At 45.7% G+C, this 22,369-nt stretch overlaps 1 protein-coding gene across 4 annotated transcripts in view; it reads right to left on the reverse strand.

Annotated features, from left to right (window-relative positions):
• Nucleotides 1–20,977, reverse strand: part of ATP8B3 (ATPase phospholipid transporting 8B3) — a 78,496-nt gene extending 57,519 nt beyond the window's left edge. The window contains exon 1 of one of the 4 annotated variants that reach the window (XM_060275298.1): nt 20,686–20,977. In XM_060275298.1, the coding sequence (XP_060131281.1) occupies nt 20,686–20,743 (58 nt within the window). In that variant the 5' untranslated portion in view covers nt 20,744–20,977. Of the gene's footprint in view, nt 1–10,131; nt 10,213–10,388; nt 10,564–10,667; nt 10,709–20,685 lie in introns of those variants that run through there. The other 3 variants (XM_035119249.2, XM_035119247.2, XM_035119248.2) reach the window with 3 other exon arrangements.
• Nucleotides 20,978–22,369: the final 1,392 nt, after the last annotated feature.

Genomic DNA, 22,369 nt, shown 5'->3' on the forward strand with positions numbered 1-22,369 from the left:
TGTGATCCAAAACATCAGGAGGGCACAGGGTTTGGGTTGTCAAAATGGCATTGTTGTGTTATTTCTTCACATTACACATTGTACGCCGGCTATTTAAGGCTTTAGAAAAGCTCTTGAGATCACAATGAAAGATGGATGTTTTAAAAGTTTTGTATTGTTGGTTAGTTTGTGCCTTGATTGCTAGAGAGTTTCTCTTGCACAGGGATTTGCATGATTATTAAACAAAGACTTGGAATCCCATTTTGATTTTCTTTTCCCTTTTATCTTTCTAGCGCTCATGGAGAGGGTTGTGGGAAAAGCATGGGCAATGCCTGCAGAAAGGTGCAGGTCTACTTAGAAGTAAGTCACACTGGGCTGTATCCAAACAAACTTGGAGTAGACCCATTGAAATTAAGTCAAGTGCAGTGACGGTTTTTAATTTCAGTAGGACAAATGTTGGCTATGCAGCCGGCTGCGGACAGCGGGCTTACTCCCGAGTAACTGAGGAAGGGGTGGAAGAGAAACGAGGAAAGAAAATAGCAAATTCGCCCTCAAGGACTGGCATTTTCCTACATAGCTATCATTCGTCGGCTAGAAAATTAAAAGAGAGAGAAGGAGAGACATGTACAGCTTAGACAGGCTGGCACAAGCTTTCAGTTGTACGCAAAAGCAACAGACACAAACCACCCGCAATTCACATGCAGTTATCTGGAGACAACCAAGCCAAAGGAGACGTTGTTCAGGGCTTCATATAACACCGTTCCTGAAAGACCTACATTGGCTCCCAGGACGTTTCCGAGCACAATTCAAAGTGTTGGTGCTGACCTTCAAAGCCCAAAATGGCCTTGGTCCAGTAGACCTGAAGGAGCATCTCCACCCCGGACACTGGGGTCCATCTCCCGAGGGCCTTCTCCCTGCGAGAAATGAAGCTACAGGGAAGTAGGCAGAGGGCCTTCTTGGTGGTGGCGCCGGCCATGTGGAACGCCCTCCCAGCAGATGTCAAGGAGATAAAGAACTATCTGACTTTTAGAAGACATCTGAAGGCAGCCCTGTTTAGGGAAATATTTAATGTTTGATGTTTTCTCGTGTTTTTAATATTCTGTTGGAAACCGCCCAGGGTGGCTGGGGAAAACCCAAGCAGATAGACGGGGTATAAAAATTATATTATTATTATTATTATTATTATTATTATTATTATTATTATTATTACAGTGGTATATTGGGTTGTGGGACGCGGGTGGCGCTGTGATCTAAACCACAGAGCCTAGGGCTTGCCGATCAGAAGGTCGGCGGTTCGAATCCCCGCGACGGGGTGAGCTCCCATTGTTCGGTCCCAACTCCTGCCAACCTAGCAGTTCGAAAGCATGTCAAAGTGCAAGTAGATAAATAGGTACCGCTACAGCGGGAAGGTAAACGGCGTCTCCGTGTGCTGCTCTGGTTCGCCAGAAGCGGCTTAGTCATACTGGCCATGTGACCTGGAAGCTGTACGCCGGCTCCCTTGGCCAATAATGCGAGATGAGTGCCGCAACCCCAGAGTCGGCCACGACTGGACCTAATGGTCAGGGGTCCCTTTACCTTTACCTTGGGTTACGAACTTAATTAGTTCCGTTCTTAACCCGAAACCGTTCTTAACCTGATGCGCACTTTTGCTAATGGGGCCTCCCGCTGCTTCTGCCACCGCGCCACTGGCCCGCGATTTCCATTCTCATCCTGGGGCAAAGTTCTCAACCCGAGGTACTACTTCCAGGTTAGCGGAGTTTGTAACCCGAAGTGTTTGTAACCCGAAGCGGTACCACAGTATTATTATTATTATTATTATTATTATTATTATTATGGTATTATTACGGTATTATTATTATTATTATTAGGTAAAGGGACCCCTGACCATTAGGTCCAGTCATGACCGACTCTGGGGTTGCACGCTCATCTCGCATTATTGGCCGAGGGAGCCAGCGTATAGCTTCCAGGTCATGTGGCCAGCATGACAAAGCCGCTTCTGGCAAACCAGAGCAGCACATGGAAACGCCGTTTACCTTCCCGCTGTAGCGGTTCCTATTTATCTACTTGCATTTTGACGTGCTTTCGAACTGCTAGGTTGGCAGGAGCTGGGACCAAGCAACGGGAGCTCACCCCGTCACAGGGATTCGAACCGCCGACCTTCTGATCAGCAAGCCCTAGGCTCAGTGGTTTAACCACAGCGCCACCTGGGTTCCATTATTATTATTATTATTATTATTATTATTATTATTATTATTATTATTATTTATTATTATTATTCAGCAATAAACAGCTGGTGAGCAGGAGACCATTATTGCTGCATTGCAGAGGGTTGGACTAGATGCCCCTTGGTGTATCTTCCAACACTACAAATCTAAGATTCTATGATCCTGCTGGGGTCTGCTTCCCCAAGGCATTTTACGCCTGTCTCTCCTTCTTCCCATCCAATGCCTATCACCCTGGATTGCTCCAGGCTGAGCTGAGCCCAGTTGAACTGGGCTTGTCTCCACTCGACTCAATCGAAACCCTGAAACCCCTCAAAGGGGTCAGAGGTTCAATGCCCAGCTTATTCTTCTTCTTGCATGCAGGTCTTGCCATCCAAACACAACGCCATCTCAGGAAACCGTTCGTTAGGCAACCTGTTCACTTAACAAGTCTGCGGTTTCCATTGATGCCTATGGAGAATATCCTAATGTGTTCCCGACCATGGATTTTTGAACCCAAAATGATGGGAAAACTCTGCGGAAGTCCAGGAAAACTCTCTGAAAGCTTGCTTTAAAGCAAACAAGGAAGAGGGGGGACCTTCCTCCCTCACACTCACCATGGTTTCTGATGAAATGGCTGCCACAGACCTCCAAAACACAAACAAGAGCTGCTTTTTAAAATTTAAACCGAGGTTGGATGGCCATCTGTCATGGATGCTTTAGCTGAGATTCCTGCATTGCAGGGGGTACCTTCCCACTCTAAGATTCTGTGTTTTTTTTAAAGTGCTAAACACAGGTCTGGCTGTTTGGATATCTTCAAAGATATTGCTTCTAATGGGGAGAGCAGCCACAGTGTTTTTTGTTCTAATAGATTTTTATATTTCTCCCATACCCTAAAAAAATCAATTTTCTTATTACATGGTTCTGAAATCCTTTGTGTACTTTTGCTTTTCCATACCATAAATATGCATGCCACCCAAATCTATTATCATGTCCTTCTAAATCTAATATGTCTCCATTTTTCAATATTATCCATTCCCGGATCCAGCAAAAGCAGGTTGCCTTATAATATAGTCTCAAATCCTCTCTCTTTAGCATTGGATAACAATATATATTTTACCCTTGGTTTCTTCCCTTGTCAGAGGAATCTGGAAATACCTCTTTGTCATTCTTTAAAGCATCTAGTACCACCTGCCACCGGGATCGATTGAAATAAAAATAACATTATTGGCAATACATTCATTTTAATCACAGGTATTCTTCCCCAAAGCGATAAATTGGCTGTTTGGGTATCTGAATCTGCGATGTGTGTCGCAAAGCTTTCATCCTCATGTTTGTATAAGTGAATTTTCATATCGTTAGCTTTTGCATTTGCAGGACGGGCATGAACTATAATTATTTCTTAAGTGACTCAGCGAGGGCTTTCGTTCTTCAGAATACATCATTTAATGTGCCTTATCTTTTTCATCTGCTGTGTTAGATGTGGCTTTTGCTTCACCTCTGTTTTTACGACAACAGTCTTTCATTTATACTTCCGCCGCCTTTTAATTATTACTATTTTCAATGAATGAATAAGCAAAACTTAAAATTGGGAGGGAAGGGGGGGGAGTATATTTAAATGACTGTAAATACACAAGGAAATCCAAACATGTGATCACAGGGTCCGTTCACCAAGAGGAATAAATAAGCATTAGGTACAAGGAAACATCTCTGAGTCCTTTGAGAAAGCTAGGGTTATATCCTGCTAAATTCTTTGAAGGCTGAACTCACGGAAGTGACCGGAGCAAAGTAAATCATGCATTTTAATTTCAGTGTGTCTACTCTGAGAACACCATGGGCTGCAACCCTGAATATATAGCATCTAGATCGAGGGAAGTAATAGTACCACTGTATTCTGCTCTGGTCAGACCTCACCTGGAGTACTGTGTCCAGTTCTGGGCACCACAGTTCAAGAAGGATACTGACAAGCTGGAACGTGTCCAGAAGAGGGCAACCAAAATGGTCAAAGGCCTGGAAATGATGCCTTATGAGGAACGGCTTAGGGAGCTGGGTATGTTTAGCCTGGAGAAGAGAAGGTTAAGGGGTGATATGATAGCCATGTTCAAATATATAAAAGGATGTCATATAGAGGAGGGAGAAAGGTTGTTTTCTGCTGCTCCAGAGAAGCGGACACGGAGCAACGGATTCAAACTACAAGAAAGAAGATTCCACCTAAACATTAGGAAGAACTTCCTGACAGTAAGAGCTGTTTGGCAGTGGAATTTGCTACCAAGGAGTGTGGTGGAGTCTCCTTCTTTGGAGGTCTTTAAGCAGAGGCTTGACAGCCATCTGTCAGGAATGCTTTGATGGTGTTTCCTGCTTGGCAGGGGGTTGGACTGGATGGCCCTTGTGGTCTCTTCCAACTCTATGATTCTATGATTCTATGAATAACCAAGGGTTGCGACATTAGTATTACTCAAAGTAGACCCAATGAAATAGTAGACAACGCTAACTCAGCCCCATTGGTTTCAACGAGTAGGACATATCACATCGATTTATAATGGGGCTTACTCCCAGGTAAACGGGGCTAGGACTGCAGTTTGTGGGTTAGCATCTGATGACAATCATACTCGGAGTAAACCCATTGGAATTAGTGGGTGTGGCTAACTCAGGGCCAGCAATTTCAGTAGAGTAGAACTTACTTGAGCCCACAGCCCAATAAGTTCTAATTCCAGAAGCTTTTATCCTTCGTCGTTTCACCATTTCTAATTTTGCACAAGCTTTGCTATGGACAGAAAAGCAAGAAAGAAAATACTTTAGATTTAAAAAGTCACGTGGAAATGGCGTTAAGTTACGCAAAAGCCACCTGCAGGAACCTAAGCCATACCCAGCGTAGACCCAGAGAATTCAATAACATTAATTAAAGTTGGCCAAGGAGGAATCCTAGACTTGGAAGGGACCCCGAGGGTCATCTAGTCCAACCCCTTGCACTGCAGGAATATGCAGCTAACCCGTACGGGGATCGAACCAACACCACGCTGTAACCAACTGAAAAAACTAAGCAGATTACATACACATCTTCTGGAATGATTCTCGAACAGAAATGTTCTGGAAATCCGTTCAGGCTAATTTCTCCAATATGTTAGGGTACCATATAATCTTGGAAATATTTCTGCTTGTTCATCTGAAAGGCGTTATTCCGGAAAATAATTTTGAACCTTATTATAACTGCTGCTAAGATTATACAGGGTACCTTGGTTCTCAAATGCCGAAAACCCGGAAGTGAGTGTTCTGGTTTTCGAACGTTTTTCGGAAGCCGGATGTCCGACGCAGCTGTTGGCTATTGTTTCCGGGGCGCCTGAACCAATCAGAAGCCGCGCCTTGGTTTCCGAACATTTCGGAAGTCCAACGCACTTCCAGAATGGATTAAGTTTAGCGCTTTGTTTTTGCTGTTTATTTTGCGTTTTTGTATTTTGAGGCTTTTTCAGTTAATTTGCTTTTGTGACTGTGCGGAACCCAGTTCAGCTACTAGTTGATTGGTTGTGTGACTGCGGAAATGGATAAAAGCCCCCCATCCAAACAATGACTATCATCAGTGTAAGTAAGAAAAAAATTGTTTTAATTTTTATCATCTACAATACTGTCTTATTTATTTTATAGTACAGCGCACTGATTATTGCTTTCATTTATGGATCAATGGTCTCGTGGGATAGCAAAAATCATGTTAAATTGCTGTTTTAGGGGTTGTTTTTAAAAGCCCGGAACGGATTAATCTGTTTTGCATTCCTTTCTATGGGAAAGTGTGCCTTGGCTTTGGAATGCTTTGGTTTTGAAACAGAATTTCCAGAACGGATTAAGTTTGAGAACCAAGGTACCACTGTAATAGCTAAAAAATACAGGGTTGTGGGGAGCAACCTACTAGATCTGAACAGATCGAAAAAAGTTGGTCCATTAACTTATTCCAGAAACTAGCCTAACAGGTTTATGAGAAAATGGGCGTTTTTAATAATGTTTTGGAACAACAGCTTCAAGGACTAGGTCCCGCCTTATGCTGCTTTCAAGTTGCTGTAATAGCATTTTGCAGAATCATAGAATTGTGGAATTGGAAGGGACCCCCAAAGGTCATCCACTCCAGCCCCCTGCAATGCAGGAATGTTGGCGAAAGAATTCCGGAGATCTTTGAACTGAAATGTACACACACACACACACACCTCTGGAAGATTCCGGTAAACTGAGAAGGCATTTGGCCCGATTCCGCAGGATAATTTTTCTCTTTGATGTTTATCCAGCCCTTTGAATAGGCAAATTTCAATCTGTCCTCGGCACGCCTCATAGAACAAGGGGCAAACGGATGGACTCAGTGTCTCGGCTGGGGGTGGGCTGTTGGGGTGTCTGTTTCCTTTAGAAGATTCTGTACTTTGCATTTTCTAAAAAATACAGTGGTCCCTTGGTTCTCAGACTTAATCCGTTCCGGAAGTCTGTTCCAAAACCAAAGCGTTCCAAAACCAAGGCGTGCTTTCCCATAGAAAGTCATGCAAAACAGATTAATCCGTTCCCGACTTTTAAAAACAACCCCTAAAACAGCAATTGAACATGAATTTTGCGATCCATAATATGAAAGCAATAATCAATGTACTGAACTATAAAATAAATAAGACAGTATTGTAGATGATAAAAAATTAAAACTATTTTTTTCCCCTTAGCTACACTGATGATAGTCATTGTTTGGATTGGGGGGGGGGGGCTTTTATCCATTTCCGCAGTCACACAATCAATCCATCCATAGCTGAACTGGGATCCGCACAGTCACAAAAGCAAATTAACCGAAAAAGCTTCAAAATACAAAAACGCAAAATAAAGAGCAAAAACAAAAGCGCCAAGCTTAATCCGTTCCGGAAGTCATTAGACTTCCAAAATGTTCGGAAACCGAGGCATGGCTTCTGATTGGTGCAGGCACCCCGGAAACAATAGCTGACAGCTGCGTCGGACGTCCGGCTTCCGAAAAACGTTCAAAAACCAGAACACTCACTTCCGGGTTTTCGGCATTTGAGAACCAAGGTACCACTGTAGTAGAAGATTTTGAAAAACATGCTCATTTCCTCTGCTTTTTAAGACCTGTCGTTCAGGATGCAAATCTGGCACATGCCCAATGGACTTTACTCCTGAGTAGACATGCTTAAGACTTCACTGCAAGCATTGCTGGGATCCTAAATAGGGAGTTGCTTCCGCCATGCATTGAAATCTAACTGAATCTGGTGTGCCTCCATTGCATTTCATTGCATGATTTTATTTTAATTTTATTTCCATTAACTGTTTTATTTTAATTTTATTTCCATTAACTGTTCTGCCTTAGGGGTCCTGGGAGGAGGAAGAGGAGGAGGACGACCAGGTCTGGAAACCAAGCCTGATGAGGAACGGTTGAAGGCGTTGGCCCTGTTTAGCCTGAGAGGTGATCATGTGGCCACCTTCAAATATCTGAAGGGCCGTCCCATGGAAGATAAGAAGGATATTGACAAGCCAAGGAGGGCGACCAAGAGGATCAATGGTCTGGAAACCAAGTCTGATGAGGAACGGTTGAAGGAGCCTGGTATGTTTAGCCTGGAAAGATGGAAAAAGCTTGTTTTCTCCTGCTCCGGAGGGCAGGACTCGAACCCGTGCCTTCAAGTTGCAAGAGAGGAGATTCCAACTAGATATACGGAAAAAACTTATTGGCAGTCAGAGCTGTTTGACCGTGAGATGGAAGGAGGCGGGCTCTCCTTCCTTAGAGGTTTTTAAGCAGAGGTTGGGTGGCCCTCTTTCTCGGATGGTTTAGCTGAGTCAGTTATACCAGGCATCCCCAACCTTTGGCCCTCCAGATTTTTTGGACTTCAATTCCCATCATCCCTGACAACTGGTCCTGTTAGCTAGGGATCATGGGAGTTGTAGGACAAAACATCTGGAGGGCTGCAGGTTGGGGATGCCTGAGTTATGCAATCCCCAAAGCCAAAGATATTAGTAATGATAAACCTTTAGAAAACACCTGAAGGCAGCCCTTTATAGGGAAGGTTTATTTTCATCGGAGAAATATTGGAGGGTATGGTGTCGCAGAAAAAGGCAGTCTACGATGGAAATTTGAGAGTTCGGCCTCTCTCCTGTCTGCCAAGAGATCTGCAAATGTTTGCTGATTGCCTTAACTTGACAATTTCGGATCCCGCTCACAAATTTACACCTATTGATGGACAGAAGATGCCCTGTGGACTGCCTGCTCTGCTTAAATGACACTTGCCAGACTGGTTTTGCAGTTCATTCCAAGCAGCTGATAGCAGTTTATTTATTTAATAGGACTGACAAATTGCAAACAAAAACAAAACCTATTGGGAAAGATATTCTTCCCCAGGTACTTCCTTCTCCTGCGGATAAACATCTGGGGTTATTTAAGAGAGTCAAAAAAATGGTTCCGGGGTTGCATTTCAGAATACCCTGTGTATTTACGAACATTTATTTCATAGAATCATAGAGTTGGAAGAGACCACCAGGGCCACCCAGTCCAACCCCCTGCCAAGCAGGAAACACCATCAAAGCATTCTTGACATATGCCTGTCAAGCCTCTGCTTAAAGACCTCCAAAGAAGGAGACTCCACCACACTCCTTGGCAGCAAGTTCCACTGCCGAACAGCTCTTACTGTCAGGAAGTTCTTCCTAATGTTTCGGTGGAATCTTCTTTCTTGTAGTTTGAATCCATTGCTCCGTGTCCGCTTCTCTGGAGCAGCAGAAAACAACCTTTCTCCCTCCTCTATATGACATCCTTTTATATATTTGAACATGGCTATCATATCACCCCTTGACCTTTTTTATTTTATCGCTTTGACGCCTTAGAATTCGCGCAACAGCCCCAAGGCACACAGACAAACACTTTCTTTAGCCCAATAATATCCAGTTCCTCTTTCCAGCCCTAAACATTCCCTTGCATTACCAGGAGACTATGTCAACAGCAACCTGCTTGAACCCACATTTCCCTCCCACGGTCGGCGCAATCGCAGAATCCTGTAATTGCAGAATCACCCAAGTCCAACCTGCTCGGATGAGTCATCTAGTCCAAATTTGAACCATGCAGAAATTACAGCTGAAGAATCCCAGACAAGCTATCATGCCTCTGGATTGCACCAGGTTTACTTTTCTGGAGCAGGAACTCGGGGTGAACTGAGTTCCCTTTAACTTCTAAAAAATGAAATAATTCCTTCTTTTTCAAATAAGCGTAACTGCTGAGCCAAAAACCCACCTACATATCTGTAATCGATAAAGTTGCGGCCGTTTCCAACCCTGATCATTGTCTGCTGGGGTTTATTCATCGCATCTTATGTTTTATCTACTGCCTGGGTGGCGCTGAGACTGGGCCCTCAATAAACAAACAAACTAGGGGGGGGAAGCAGGAACTCGGGGTGAACTGAGTTCCCTTAACTTTAAAAAAAATTAAATAATTCCTCCTCCTTCTTCTTTTAATACACCCAATGGCTGAGCCAAAAACCCGCCTATATATCTGTAATCAATAAAGTTGCGGCCATTTTCCAATCCTGATCATTGTCTGCTGGAGGTTATTAATTGCATCTTATATTTATCCACTGCCTGGGGAGGGTGGTATTGTGACTGGGCCCGCAACAAGCAAACAAGCAAACAAACTTCATGGTGACTCCCCCCACCTTTTTCACCAGGAAAAAAAAGCACCGGTTTGCACAATTTGTGGGCACTCACACAAGAGGGGGGGGAACCACTGCCGCAGTCGGATCCTGCTTGCGGGCTTTTTTTATTTTTTAGATACATTTATTTATTTATTTTCCATATAATTATATACATTCACCATCACCATTATCCACTTTACCGGTCTTGCTCTTTAGAGCCTATCGACTTCCTTCCCTCTTGCCTCATGGCTATCAAAATCAACCTTTGCACCCTTTTGCACATTTGAATAAAGATAAAAAGGTAGAAAATCTCTCACTGCTTGCGGGCTTCCCGTCGAGGCATCTGCTCGGCCGCCAAGAGGCACGATCGTGGACTAGGGAGGTCCCCTTTGGCCCAATCCAGCAGCCAGCCTCTTCTTAAGTTCGTGTGTGTGTGTGTGTTAGCTTCATTTTCCTCCTCCTTTTCCCCTCCCCTACCCACGACTGCCCCAGGGTCCTCATTAAGGATGTTTAGACGCAGCTCAAAACCCGCTCTTCTGCGGCTCCTTAGCAACCAGGAGCTGGCACGCCTTACCTGCCTGCCTCCCTCCCCGGGGGGTCAGGTGAGATATACCCTCTGCGAGGCACCTGGGATGCCTCCGAGGCCCTCGAGCGATTTGGGAGATGTGGAAGAGAGGTGAGACCGCACCTGGGCGGCCCTTGAAATCTGCATTGAGTGACAAGGGAGTGCCAAGTCTACCCAGCCTTCCTGTCTCTTCTCTCTCTCTCTCTCTCTCTCTCTCTCTCTCTCTCCCCCCCAAGCCCCCACCTCCCCAAGGCCTTTCCCATGACGATACCCGCAAGACTCGCTCACCTGTTCCTCGGAAGAGAAATCCTTCCCAGCCAGGTGTAAGGTATCCCCTTTCACCTCTTCCGCACCCAGTGGGCATCCCGCCAGAGGTTGTGCCCACACAAACACCCACACTCAAAATCAATCCGGCTTTCACACACGTGGAAGCTGTTTCCCTGCACTCTCCAGCCACATCCGTAAATTGAGCCTCCGTGAACCAGGCTAGTCTACCTGTGCCTGGCTATTAATCAGCACGCTCATTTTCCACCTCTCTTTTTCTCTGACGCACATGCAAAGATCATACCCTCCAACATTTCACGGGTGAAAATAGAGATGACCTGTTCCATAACAATAATAACAATCTAATTATTAATAGCCCGCCCATCTGACTCGGTGGGCCCAGCCACTCTGGGCAGCTTCCAAGATACATAAAAATACAGTGGAACCTCGGTTTATGAACACATCGGTTTACGAATTTTCGGTTTACAAACGCCGCGGACCCATCTGGAACGGATTAATTCACTTTCCATTACTTTCAATGGGAAAGTTCGCTTCAGTTTATGAACGCTTCAGTTTAAGTACTCCACGGACCCGTCTGGAACAGATTAATCCACTTTCCATTACTTTCAATGGGAAAGTTCGCTTCAGTTTATGAACAGACTTCCGGAACCAATTGTGTCCATAAACCGAGGTACCACTGTATAAACAAACATTAAATATTTTTTAAAAAACATCTCTCTACAGAGCTGCATTCAGATGTCTTCTAAAGGTTGTGTCAGCTTGGCTCAGGAGTCGCATAACTCCTTATTTCCATGAGAGAAATGTTGGAGGGGATGGAATAGGGCGTCCCTATTTTCACAGGAGAAACGTTGGAGGGGATGGAATAGAACGTCCCTTTTTTCATGGGAGAAATGTTGGAGGGGATGGAATAGGATGTCACTATTTTCATGGGAGAAACGTTGGAGGGGATGGAATAGGATTTTCATGGGAGAAATGTTGGAGGGGATGGAATAGGACGTCCCTATTTTCAGGGTAGAAATGTTGGACGTCCCTATTTTCACGGGAGAAACGTTGCAGATGATGTTTGCCTAATCTTCTCTTACAGCCATGCACATTGCTGGCTCTCACTGCCTCCCGTGGGAGTGAATTTGCCTATCATGAAGAAGCTCAATTTGTCACCAAGCACAGGTGCCCAGCGCTCTGCAGAACACCCAGACCTATATTTTAAAAGGGGAGTACAGAAATCCGGGGGGGGGGGGAGTTGATGCACACCCCAAAACGGGCTAAACCCTGTCGGGTGCAAAACTGGAATTACATGGCATGTCCTCAGTTTCGCTCCAAAAAAAAACCATACAGAGTCCAGTTGCTTCAGAGAGTTGGCAGGTCCTGGATTGGCCGGTTGACCCGCCAGGGAACCGTTCTGCCTTTCCTCTCCAATTTCTTTACATGCCAGCCAAAACCCTCCATGGACTGGAAAAGCAGAACCAAGTGCTTCTGCTCTGACGTGGAGCCGCTGCCTCTTCTCTCCGCACAAGCCTTGCTCGATCATATTTCACTCTAATTTTCCCAGCGGTTTTATTTTGAGTCTGACCGCAGAGCCAGTTACAGGTAGGTAGCCGTGTTGGTCTGCCGTAGTCAAAACAAAATTTAAAAAAAAATTCATTCCAGTTGCACCTTAGAGACCAACGAAGTTTGTCATAGGTATGAGATTTTGTGTGCATGCACACTTCTTCAGATACAAGTGTGCATGCACACGAAAGCTCATACCTATGACAAACTCAGTTGGTCTCTAAGGTGCTACTGGAAGGATTTTTTTTATTTTGTTTTGACTGAAACAGAAGTCAGCTAACTCATTGCTGCCCACTACAGCGAAGCCCTTTCTGTCCAGCTTTGCAGGTGGACAGAGGAAGCGGCCTTATGCCCTGTAAAAAGTACTTTTCCATTCTGCTTTGTCTTTGTCAACGCTGCATGGCTTTCCAGCGCTTCGTATTATAAAGCAGAATTGTACGCTAGAGTGCAAATAAATGCAAAACCAACGATCTGATCTGAACAGCCTGAAACATAACTGGTGTGAAAATAGGTCTAGAAGAGAATTAATATAAGAGGACACCCAAGTCCTACTCAGAGAGGAAACCCAATGGAATTAGGGAGAATGGGCTGTGTGGTTTGGGATAGTTGGAAAATAGGGATAGATAATAATAATAATATAATAATAATTTATTATTTATTACCCCCCCCCCAATCTGGCTGGGCTTCCCCTGCCACTCTGGGCGGCTTCCAACAAACATTAAAATACATCAAATATCACAGATTAAAAACTTCCCTAAACAAGGCTGCCTTTAGGTATTTTCTAAATGTCAGGTAGTTGTTTATCTCTCTGACCTCTGATGGGAGGGCGTTCCACAGGGAGGGCGCCACCACCGAGAAGGCCCTCTGCCTGGTTCCCTGTAACTTGGCTTCTCGCAGGGAGGGAACCCCCAAAAGGCCCTCCGCGCTGGACCTCAGTGTCCGGGCAGAACAATGGGATTGGAGACGCTCCTTCAGGTATGACAGGAGTTTATGGGAGATCATTCGGGGTCTGGACAGGAGATCCAAGAATAAGAGGCAACAAGGGAATCATTTAAGGGAGCTGGAAACGCGGGAGGGTCACTTAAGGGATCTGAGAGAGGGTTCAAGGAATAAGGGACAAAGAATGGATGCATTTGAATTCTGGTGCTGGAGGAGACTCTTGAGAGTCCCATGGACTGCAAGAAGATCAAACCTATCCATTCTTCAGGAAATCAGCCCTGAGTGCTCCCTGGAAGGACAGATTGTGAAGCTGAGGCTCCAATACTTTGGCCACCTCATGAGAAGAGAAGACTCCCTGGAAAAGACCCTGATGTTGAGAAAGATTGAGGGCACTAGGAGAAGGGGACGACAGAGGACGAGATGGTTGGACAGTGTTTCCCAAGCTACAAACATGAGTTTGACCAAACTGCGGGAGGCAGTGCAAGACAGGAGTGCCTGGCGTGCTCTGGTCCATGGGGTCACGTAGAGTCGGACACGACTAAACGACTAAACAACAACAACAAAAGAGACCTGGAGGGCTCTGGGAGGGAGTTTCAGGAATAATACAGATCATCAGTGTCCAGTCCCGGATTTACAGAAGCCGTCCCGGTTTCTGATTTGATGCCAGAATGCCCCGCTTTTCCTTAGGACGTCCCTATTTTCATGGGAGAAATGTCGGAGGGTCTGGAGATATGTGACCCTCCGAGCTAAGGAGAGATAAGTAAATCTACAACCTTTAGGAGACATCGGAAGGCAGCCCTGGATAGGAAAGTTTTTTTAAAAAAATGTTTCATGTTTAATTGTGTTTATTTATGTTGGAAGCCGCCCAGATTGGTGGGCTGCTGTTTCTGCATGTGTGCTCTAGATGGAGCAATTGTCTGGTCCAGAACATTGCATCAACCAGAGTAGATGCTTAAGGCAAAAGGATGAATGATTGTAACCTTTGCCTTGCAGATCATAGAATCACAGAATCCTACACCAAGTTAAATAAGGTGACAAGGGCACTGCAACAAGGGAGTTAGACTAAACAGCCTCTGAGGAACTTTCATAGAATCATAGAAGAGTTGGAAGCAAATTCCACTGTCGAACAGCTCTTACTGTCAGGAAGTTCTTCCTAATGTTCCAGCTGTATGATTTGCTAATAACAATAAACATAATAAAAATAATAATATTTATAGGCCATCCATCTGACTGGGTTGTCCCAGGCACTCTGGGCAGCTCCCAACAAAACAAAATATGAAAAACACAGCAAAACGTCAAACATCAAAAACTTCCCTGAAGCCTTCAGATGTCTTCTAAAAGTCAGATAGTTCTCTATCTCCTTGACATCTAATGGGAAGGGACCATGCAGGTTTACATTTGAAGGGAACAATGATAAGGCTTGAGCGTGGCTTTGATTTGCTGTGGGTTGTGTCTGTCTGTGTCCCCCCCCCCTTGTTCCCGAGTCTAAGAGGAGGACAGAGGCTGCCCACAGAACCGGGGACACCGTCAGACCATATAACACCGGTCCTAAAAGACCTGCACTGGCTCCCAGGACATTTCTGAGCACAATTCGAAGTGTTGGTGGTGACCTTGAAAGCCCTAAATGGCCTCGGTCCAGTATACCTGAAGTAGCGTCTCCACCCCCATCGTTCTGCCCGGACACTGAGGTCCAGCACCGAGGGCCTTCTGGCAGTTCCCTCTCTGCGAGAAGGGAGGTTACCAGGAGCCAGGCAGAGGGCCTTCTCGGTGGTGGCACCCGCCCTGTGGAACGCCCTCCCGTTCAATGTCAGGGAAATAAACTACTATCAGACTTTTAGAAGGCATCTGAAGGCAGCCCTGTTTAGGGAAGTTTTTAAATGTTTAATGCTGTATTGTGTTTTTAATATTTGGTTGGGAGCTGCCCCGATGGATTGGGAAACCCAGTTGCAGGGAGTCATTTTTAAACAGGCCCATTCGAGACCGTGGGAGGGTGGCTCTTGTTTCGACTCGCGTTTCCAGGTAACTGAAGCTCGGTTCTCACTTCTGGGGAAAGGCCATCGCTCCGTGGTGGAGCAACAGCCGATCTGTTTGGAAACCCGGCTACACAAGGAAGCGATTAACTGGTTTCTGTGTGTTCACAGGTTTAATTGAGCTTCTCAACTGGACCACACCTCTCAATCACATCTGGTTTGCATCTGGTGCCGATCTCATTCCTCGGAAGATGGTCAGAGGAGCCTTGGCTGCTGAATCAGTCCAGCATCCTGCTCTCACTAGGGCCAACCAGATGCTTGGGGGGGGGAGAGAGAGAGACGACCCAGCAAGCAGGATCCAAGCATGAGATAACTCTCCCCCCTCCTGTGGTTTCCAGCAATAATTTCTTTTCGCTCTCCTGCGTCTCCCAACATTCAGCTTAATTGGACGCCCGTGAGTTCTGGTGTCACGAGAGAGGGAGGAAAAACTTTTCTCTGCCCCCTTTCCCCGTACCAAGCATCATTTTACAACCTTCTATCAGGTCCCTTCTTCCCTGTCTTTTCTCTAAACCCAAAACTCTGCAGCCGTCCTTTGTAGCTTCATGTAGAGTAGACCCTCCAAGTGCCCCTATTTTCCGGGGACATCCCTGATTTAGAGAAGACGCCCCAGTTTCTGATTTGATCCTGGAATGTCCCACTTTTCCTTAAGGCGTCCTAGGCTATTTTCAGCAGAGAAATGTTGGAGGGTATGGAGTTATCTGACCCCCGAGCCGTCTGAAGGCAACCCTGTACAGGGGGAGGGTTTTTTAAAAAAATGTTTAATGTTATGCGACTCCTGAGCCAAGCAGATAAGTAACTACTACAACTTTAGAAGACAGCCCTGGATAGGGAAGGCTTGGGTTTTTTTTTTTAACATTTAATGTTCTATTGTGTTTTTATATATGTTGGAAGCTGCCCAGAGTGGCTGGGGCAACCCAGTCAGTTGGGTGGGGTGTAGATAATAAAATCATCGTTATGGAATGGGACACGGCCCAAAGAAAAGGCCCCCATTTCCCCATTCCTTTTTTTCTTTTCTTTTCTTTTTTGCAATTTCTCCCTCTCCTCTGCATTCCTCTCCTTCTTAATTAGGGTTTAACCTGATTAATTCCCGGAATCAGAGCAGCCCCAGACTGCCATGGCTTTAATTTACATCTCTCCGCTCCTACTCGCACGTAAAGTAACGCACTGCCACGAAGCAATCTGGAGACAATGGCATGTGTGGCGATATCACCAAGATTCCCGTTTCCCCCCAGTGTTTCAGTGGTGCCCACGGTTATTGCTAAAACAATGGGCAATAGGATAAAGTAATAAGATTTTCATGTGAGGCAGTTGCTGGTCACTAGTCTAGGGCAAATGGGACGACAAGCCTAGCCCCTCTGACTGCTTTCCTACTTACTACCAATCCAGAAGGTGGTTTGTTCCTCCTCAGTTTCAGTGTCGCCCTTGCAGAACTCAGTAGGGGAGAGGTGGAAGGGGCCAAAGCTGGAATGAATTGGCTCTGGGCTCTCATTCCCCAATGGCGCCACCTGCTGGTGGGCTCCCGGCCTTCCACCCTTTTGTTGTTGTTTAGTCTAGGGGTCCCCAAACTAAGGCACGGGGGCCGGATGTGGCCCAATCGCCTTCTCAATCTGGCCCGCAGACGATCCAGGAATCAGCATGTTTTTACATGAATAGAATGTGTCCTTTTATTTAAATGCATCTCTGGGTTATTTGTGGAGCCTGCCTGGTATTTTTACATGATTAGAATGTGTGCTTTTATTTAAAATTCATCTCTGGGTTATTTGTGGGGCATAGGAATTCGTTCATATTTTTTTCCAAAATATAGTCCGGCCCCCCACAAGGTCTGAGGGACAGTGGACCGCCCCCCTGCTGAAAAAGTTTACTGACCCCTGGTTTAGTCGTGTAGTCGTGTCCGACTCTTCGTGACCCCATGGACCAGAGCACGCCAGGCACTCCTGTCTTGCACTGCCTCCCGCAGTTTGGTCAGACTCATGTTGGTAGCTTCAAGAACACTGTCCAACAACCATCTCGTACAAAGATGACCATAATAAAGGACAAAAGTGGAAAGGACCTAACAGGAGCAGAAGACATCAAGAAGAGGTGGCAAGAAAAGAATACACAGAGGAATTATACCAGAAAGATGCAGGGAACCAGGCAGAGGCCCTTCTCGGTAGTGGCGCCCGCCCTGTGGAACGCCCTCCCATCAGATGTCAAAGAGAAAAACAGCTACCAGATTTTTAGAAGACATCTGAAGGCAGCCCTGTTTAGGGAGGCTTTTAATGTTTAATAATTTATTGTATTTTATTTTTCTGTTGGAAGCCGCCCAGAGTGACTGGGGAAACCCAGCTGGATGGGCGGGGTATAAATAATAAATCTATTATTATTATTATTATTATTATTATTATTATTATTATTATTATTATTGAGGTCTCGTACACCCCAGGTAGTGTGGTTGCTGACCTTGAGCCAGACATCTTGGAGAGTGAAGTCAAATGGGCCTTAGAAAGCACTGCTAATAACAAGGCCAGTGGAAGTGATGATATTCCAGCTGAACTATTTAAAATATTAAAAGATGGTGCTGTTAAGGTGCTACACCCAATATGCCAGCAAGTTTGGAAAACCCAGCAATGGCCAGAGGATTGGAGAAGATCAGTCTACATCCCAATTCCAAAGAATGCTCCAACTACCGCACAATTGCCCTCATTTCACACGCTAGCAAGGTTATGCTTCAAATTCTACAAGGCAGGATTAGGCAGTATGTGGACCGAGAACTCCCAGAAGTGCAAGCTGGATTTCGAAAGGGCAGAGGAACCAGAGACCAAATAGCAAACATGCGCTGGATTATGGAGGAAGCTAGAGAGTTCCAGAAAAACATCTACTTCTGCTTCATTGAGTACGCCTTCCACCCTCCCAGCATTAAAAAACCCAAAACCTGCCACCATTGGGACATCGCCGGGATTCGGCCACTGGCAGACAACATCTAGGCAGAAATTGCCGAAATGTTTGGGGAAATATCCGGACAACTCAACAAACTCAAAAGCTCAACAACTTTGGTGTCTGGATTTTCACTTGCTGAAGTATGGCAACCTTACCAGTCTTGTTATCATAGCCAGCCAGATGTCTGTAGAAAAGTTGGACGCATGCAGGAGCAGAACTCAACAGCCACTCTCCCCTCCTGCGGTTTTCAGAAACTGATAGCCAGAAGCATAGTTACCTTGGCTGAAAACCACTGATGATGATCATAATAATAATATATATATTTTTATACCCCGCCCATCTGGCTGAGTTTCCCCAGCCACTCTGGGCGGCTTCCAACAAAGATAAAAAATACATTAAAATGTCACACATTAAAAACTTCCCTGAACAGGGCTGCCTTCAGACGTCTCCTAAAAGTTGTGTCATTCTTTAACTCCTTGACATCCGATGGGATCTGACCAAACTATGAAACTGTCCAATCCTCTTTTAAGCCGTCCGAGTCGGTGGCCATCCCTGCAGCAGGGAGTTCCGACGTTTAACAATGCAATTTGTGAAAGAAATCCTTCCTTTCTTTCTTTCGTCCGTTCTGACTCTTTGGACGATAACTGCACGGGTTCTAGAGTCCCGAGAGAGGGAGGAAAAACATTTCTCTCTTCTCTCTCTTTCCCTCCATGCCATGCTTGATTCTAAAAGCTTTTTCTCAGGTCTCCTCAACTTCACTTTAAATTAAAAATTAGGACAGTAAGAGCTGCTCAACAGTGGGACGGGTCTCCCTCGGGAGGCGGTGGACTCTCCTTCTTTGGGGGTTTTTAAGCAGAGGTTGGACTACAGGACCTTTGGGGGTCCCTTCCAACTCTATGATTCTATGAAAAAGCTCCAAACGCTGCAACTTTTCCTCATGTCCCTTCTTCCCCTGGATCATTTGGGTTGGACCTTTTCCCGGACTTGCTTCCTGCCTCATTTCGACTTGCTGAAACAGCTCCCTCTTCCTCTGGGAAGATCCCTGGGGCAAATTTGTCCAACAGCATGAGTTTTACCTTTGCTGGTTGGTTGTTGCTACACATGAACTCACACACTCCTCTCTGTGCTCCCCGAAAAGAAGGATGCGTCCCAGGCACGCAAAAGCATTTCAGGAGGGCGCAAGGCAAGATTGGAGAAGCAATACAGAACTCATGAAAGTGTGTGGCGTGTATAAATTAACCTTTGTTTAAAAAACAAAACAAAAAAACAGAGGCCTTTTTATTAGGTATAATAGGAGAAGAATTGCCGAAGGATAATTCTGGCAAATAGAAGGGGGGGAAATGGAGGCAGTGAGAGATTTTACTTTCTTGGGCTCCATGATCACTGCAGATGGTGACAGCAGTCACGAAATTAAAAGACGCCTGCTTCTCGGGAGAAAAGCAATGACAAACCTAGACAGCATCTTAAAAAGCAGAGACATCACCTTGCCTACAATGGTCCGTATAGTTAAAGCTATGGTTTTCCCAGTAGTGATGTATGGAAGTGAGAGCTGGACCATAAAGAAGGCTGATCGCCAAAGAATTGATGCTTTTGAATTATGGTGCTGGAGGAGACTCTTGAGAGTCCCATGGACTGCAAGAAGATCAAACCTATCCATTCTTAAGGAAATCAGCCCTGAGTGCTCCCTGGAAGGACAGATTGTGAAGCTGAGGCTCCAATACTTTGGCCACCTCATGAGAAGAGAAGACTCCCTGGAAAAGACCCTGATGTTGGGAAAGATTGAGGGCACTAGGAGAAGGGGACGACAGAGGACAAGATGGTTGGACAGTGTTCTCGAAGCTACGAACATGAGTTTGACCAAACTGTGGGAGGCAGTGCAAGACAGGAGGGCCTGGTGTGCTATGGTCCATGGGGTCACGAAGAGTCGGACACGACTAAACAACAACAACAACAACAACAACAACAACAACAACAAAGTACTGTTTATGTATGCGACGACAGCGGCAAGAATGTTATATGCCCAGGGATGGAAATAAGAAAGAGCCCCATTGAAAGAAGAATGGATATGCGGAGAAGGCAAGGCTGGCTGGGAAGATCAGGCAGCGAGAGGATAAGAAATTTAATAGAGAATGACATAACTTTATAGAAGATATTAAAGAAGACTGCAAAAATCTTTTTTTAAAAAAGTCAGCAGGTTTGACAGAGCGCTTGCAATTTAAAACAACAAAGGATAAAAACGAAGCATAGTAATTTGGATAAATGGAACTAGATGCAGTTAAAAAAGGAATATAATTTTTGGAAGCCAAGGGAGGGGATGGGGGGGAAGTCTGGGGGTTCAGGGAACCCTATAAAGGTACTGATTTGGACTATGGTCTAATGGTACTGATTTTGAAACTTTGAAAATTAAAATTAAAAGAAAGCAAGTGTGTGCCCCCCCGAGAGCTTCAAGGGCCGCATAGAGAGGTCCCAAGGGCCGCATTCGGAACTCCCCGTCCCTGCATTAATGGGACGTGAGCCAAAATGAAGGCAGGGGATCAGTTCTGGGTGTGGGTGGGCGGAGCCGTGGTGTGGGGAGGACTGATGTTTACCTGGTTTCTTCTGCTTCTCATTGCAAGCCTCGACTCCTGTCCCCGATCTGCTCCGCATCGCTCAGCTTCAGCAGCCAACGCAAAACACACACACACACAAAAAAAAAGCCCACCAAGGTGTTCTTTGAAGAGGGGAAATTGTTCCCAGGCGGATCCAGCAACAGCGAGCCTCGGCTGGGTAGCAGAAAACCTTCCCTGCTGTGATGCTCTTTCAAGGCCACATCCTTCCTTTGACAGCAGTCCTGGGCAGCTGGCTGCCGATGACACAGGGCAAATTATATATATAGGGACCTGCCCCCTGTTGCGGTTCAGAATCCCGGAGGATAACTGGGCAATCAGGATGTGAATCCTCCTGGCCAAGCCCAGGTGAGCACACCTCTGGCAGCTCTTCAAACTCAGGAATTTGCATGGGCCAATTTGCAACTCACCGCCTGCAGCATCAACCTTTCCCACATGCCTGGTGTTGACTCACAACCAGGAAGGCTTTCCAAATTCTCCCCGAATTAGCAACCCTTGCAACCTCCTGGTTTTTTGAGGCTGTGCTCCCCACTCATCTCATAACGCATAGTACCGTCCCCTCCAAGTGTCCCAGTTTTCCAGGAACAGTCCCTGAAGTATAGAATCCTAGAGTTGGAAGAGACCACAAGGGCCATCCAGTCCAACCCCCTGCCAAGCAGGAAACACCATCAAAGCATTCCTGACAGATGGCTGTCAAGCCTCTGCTTAAAGACCTCCAAAGGAGGAGACTCCACCACACTCCTTGGTAGCAAATTCCACTGCCGAACAGCTCTTACTGTCAGGAAGTTCTTCCTAATGTTTAGGTGGAATCTTCTTTCTTGTAGTTTGAATCCATTGCTCCGTGTCTGCTTCTCTGGAGCAGCAGAAAACAACCTTTCTCCCTCCTCTATATGGCATCCTTTTATATATTTGAACATAGCTATCATATCACCCCTTAACCTTCTCTTTTCCAGGCTAAACATACCCAGCTCCCTAAGCCGTTCCTCATAAGGCATCGTTTCCAGGCCTTTGACCATTTTGGTTGCCCTCTTCTGGACACGTTCCAGCTTGTCAGTATCCTTCTTGAACTGTGGTGCCCAGAACTGGACACAGTACTCCAGGTGAGGTCTGACCAGAGCAGAATACAGTGGTAAGAATTATAGAAGGCTTTGTCATTGTCCTCTTTCCTCCCCTCCACTTCTTGGAGAACAATTAAATGTGATGCGCACATGTGGGTGGGGGAAATTGGGGAGTCCCCTTTATATTGAAAGTAAAAATCCCCGCACCGAATGAAGGAAATGGTTGTGCTGGCGAAGAAAGCCCTTCCTATAATTTTGAAGGAATCTGCATTCTTCAATTGCACTTTCTTAGGAAACCCATGGAGAGTGTGTGTTCCTTTATTGTCAGTAGAGTCTGGCACTGTCTACTGACCAGGGGTCAGCAAACGTTTTCAGCAGGGGGCCGGTCCACTGTCCCTCAGGGGAAAAAATGATTGAATTCCTATGCCCCACAAATAACCCAGAGATGGATGTTAAATAAAAGGACACATTCTACTCATGTAAAAACACGCTGATTCCTGGACCGTCCACGGTCCGGATTTAGGCAGTGATTGGACCAGATCCGGCCCCCAGGCCTTAGTTTGCCTACCCATGGTCTACTCAGAAGTAAGTCCCACTATATTCAAGGG

The sequence above is a fragment of the Zootoca vivipara genome, chromosome 6 (genome assembly GCF_963506605.1).
Source record: "Zootoca vivipara chromosome 6, rZooViv1.1, whole genome shotgun sequence".
In the NCBI taxonomy this organism is placed as follows: Eukaryota; Metazoa; Chordata; class Lepidosauria; order Squamata; family Lacertidae; genus Zootoca; species Zootoca vivipara.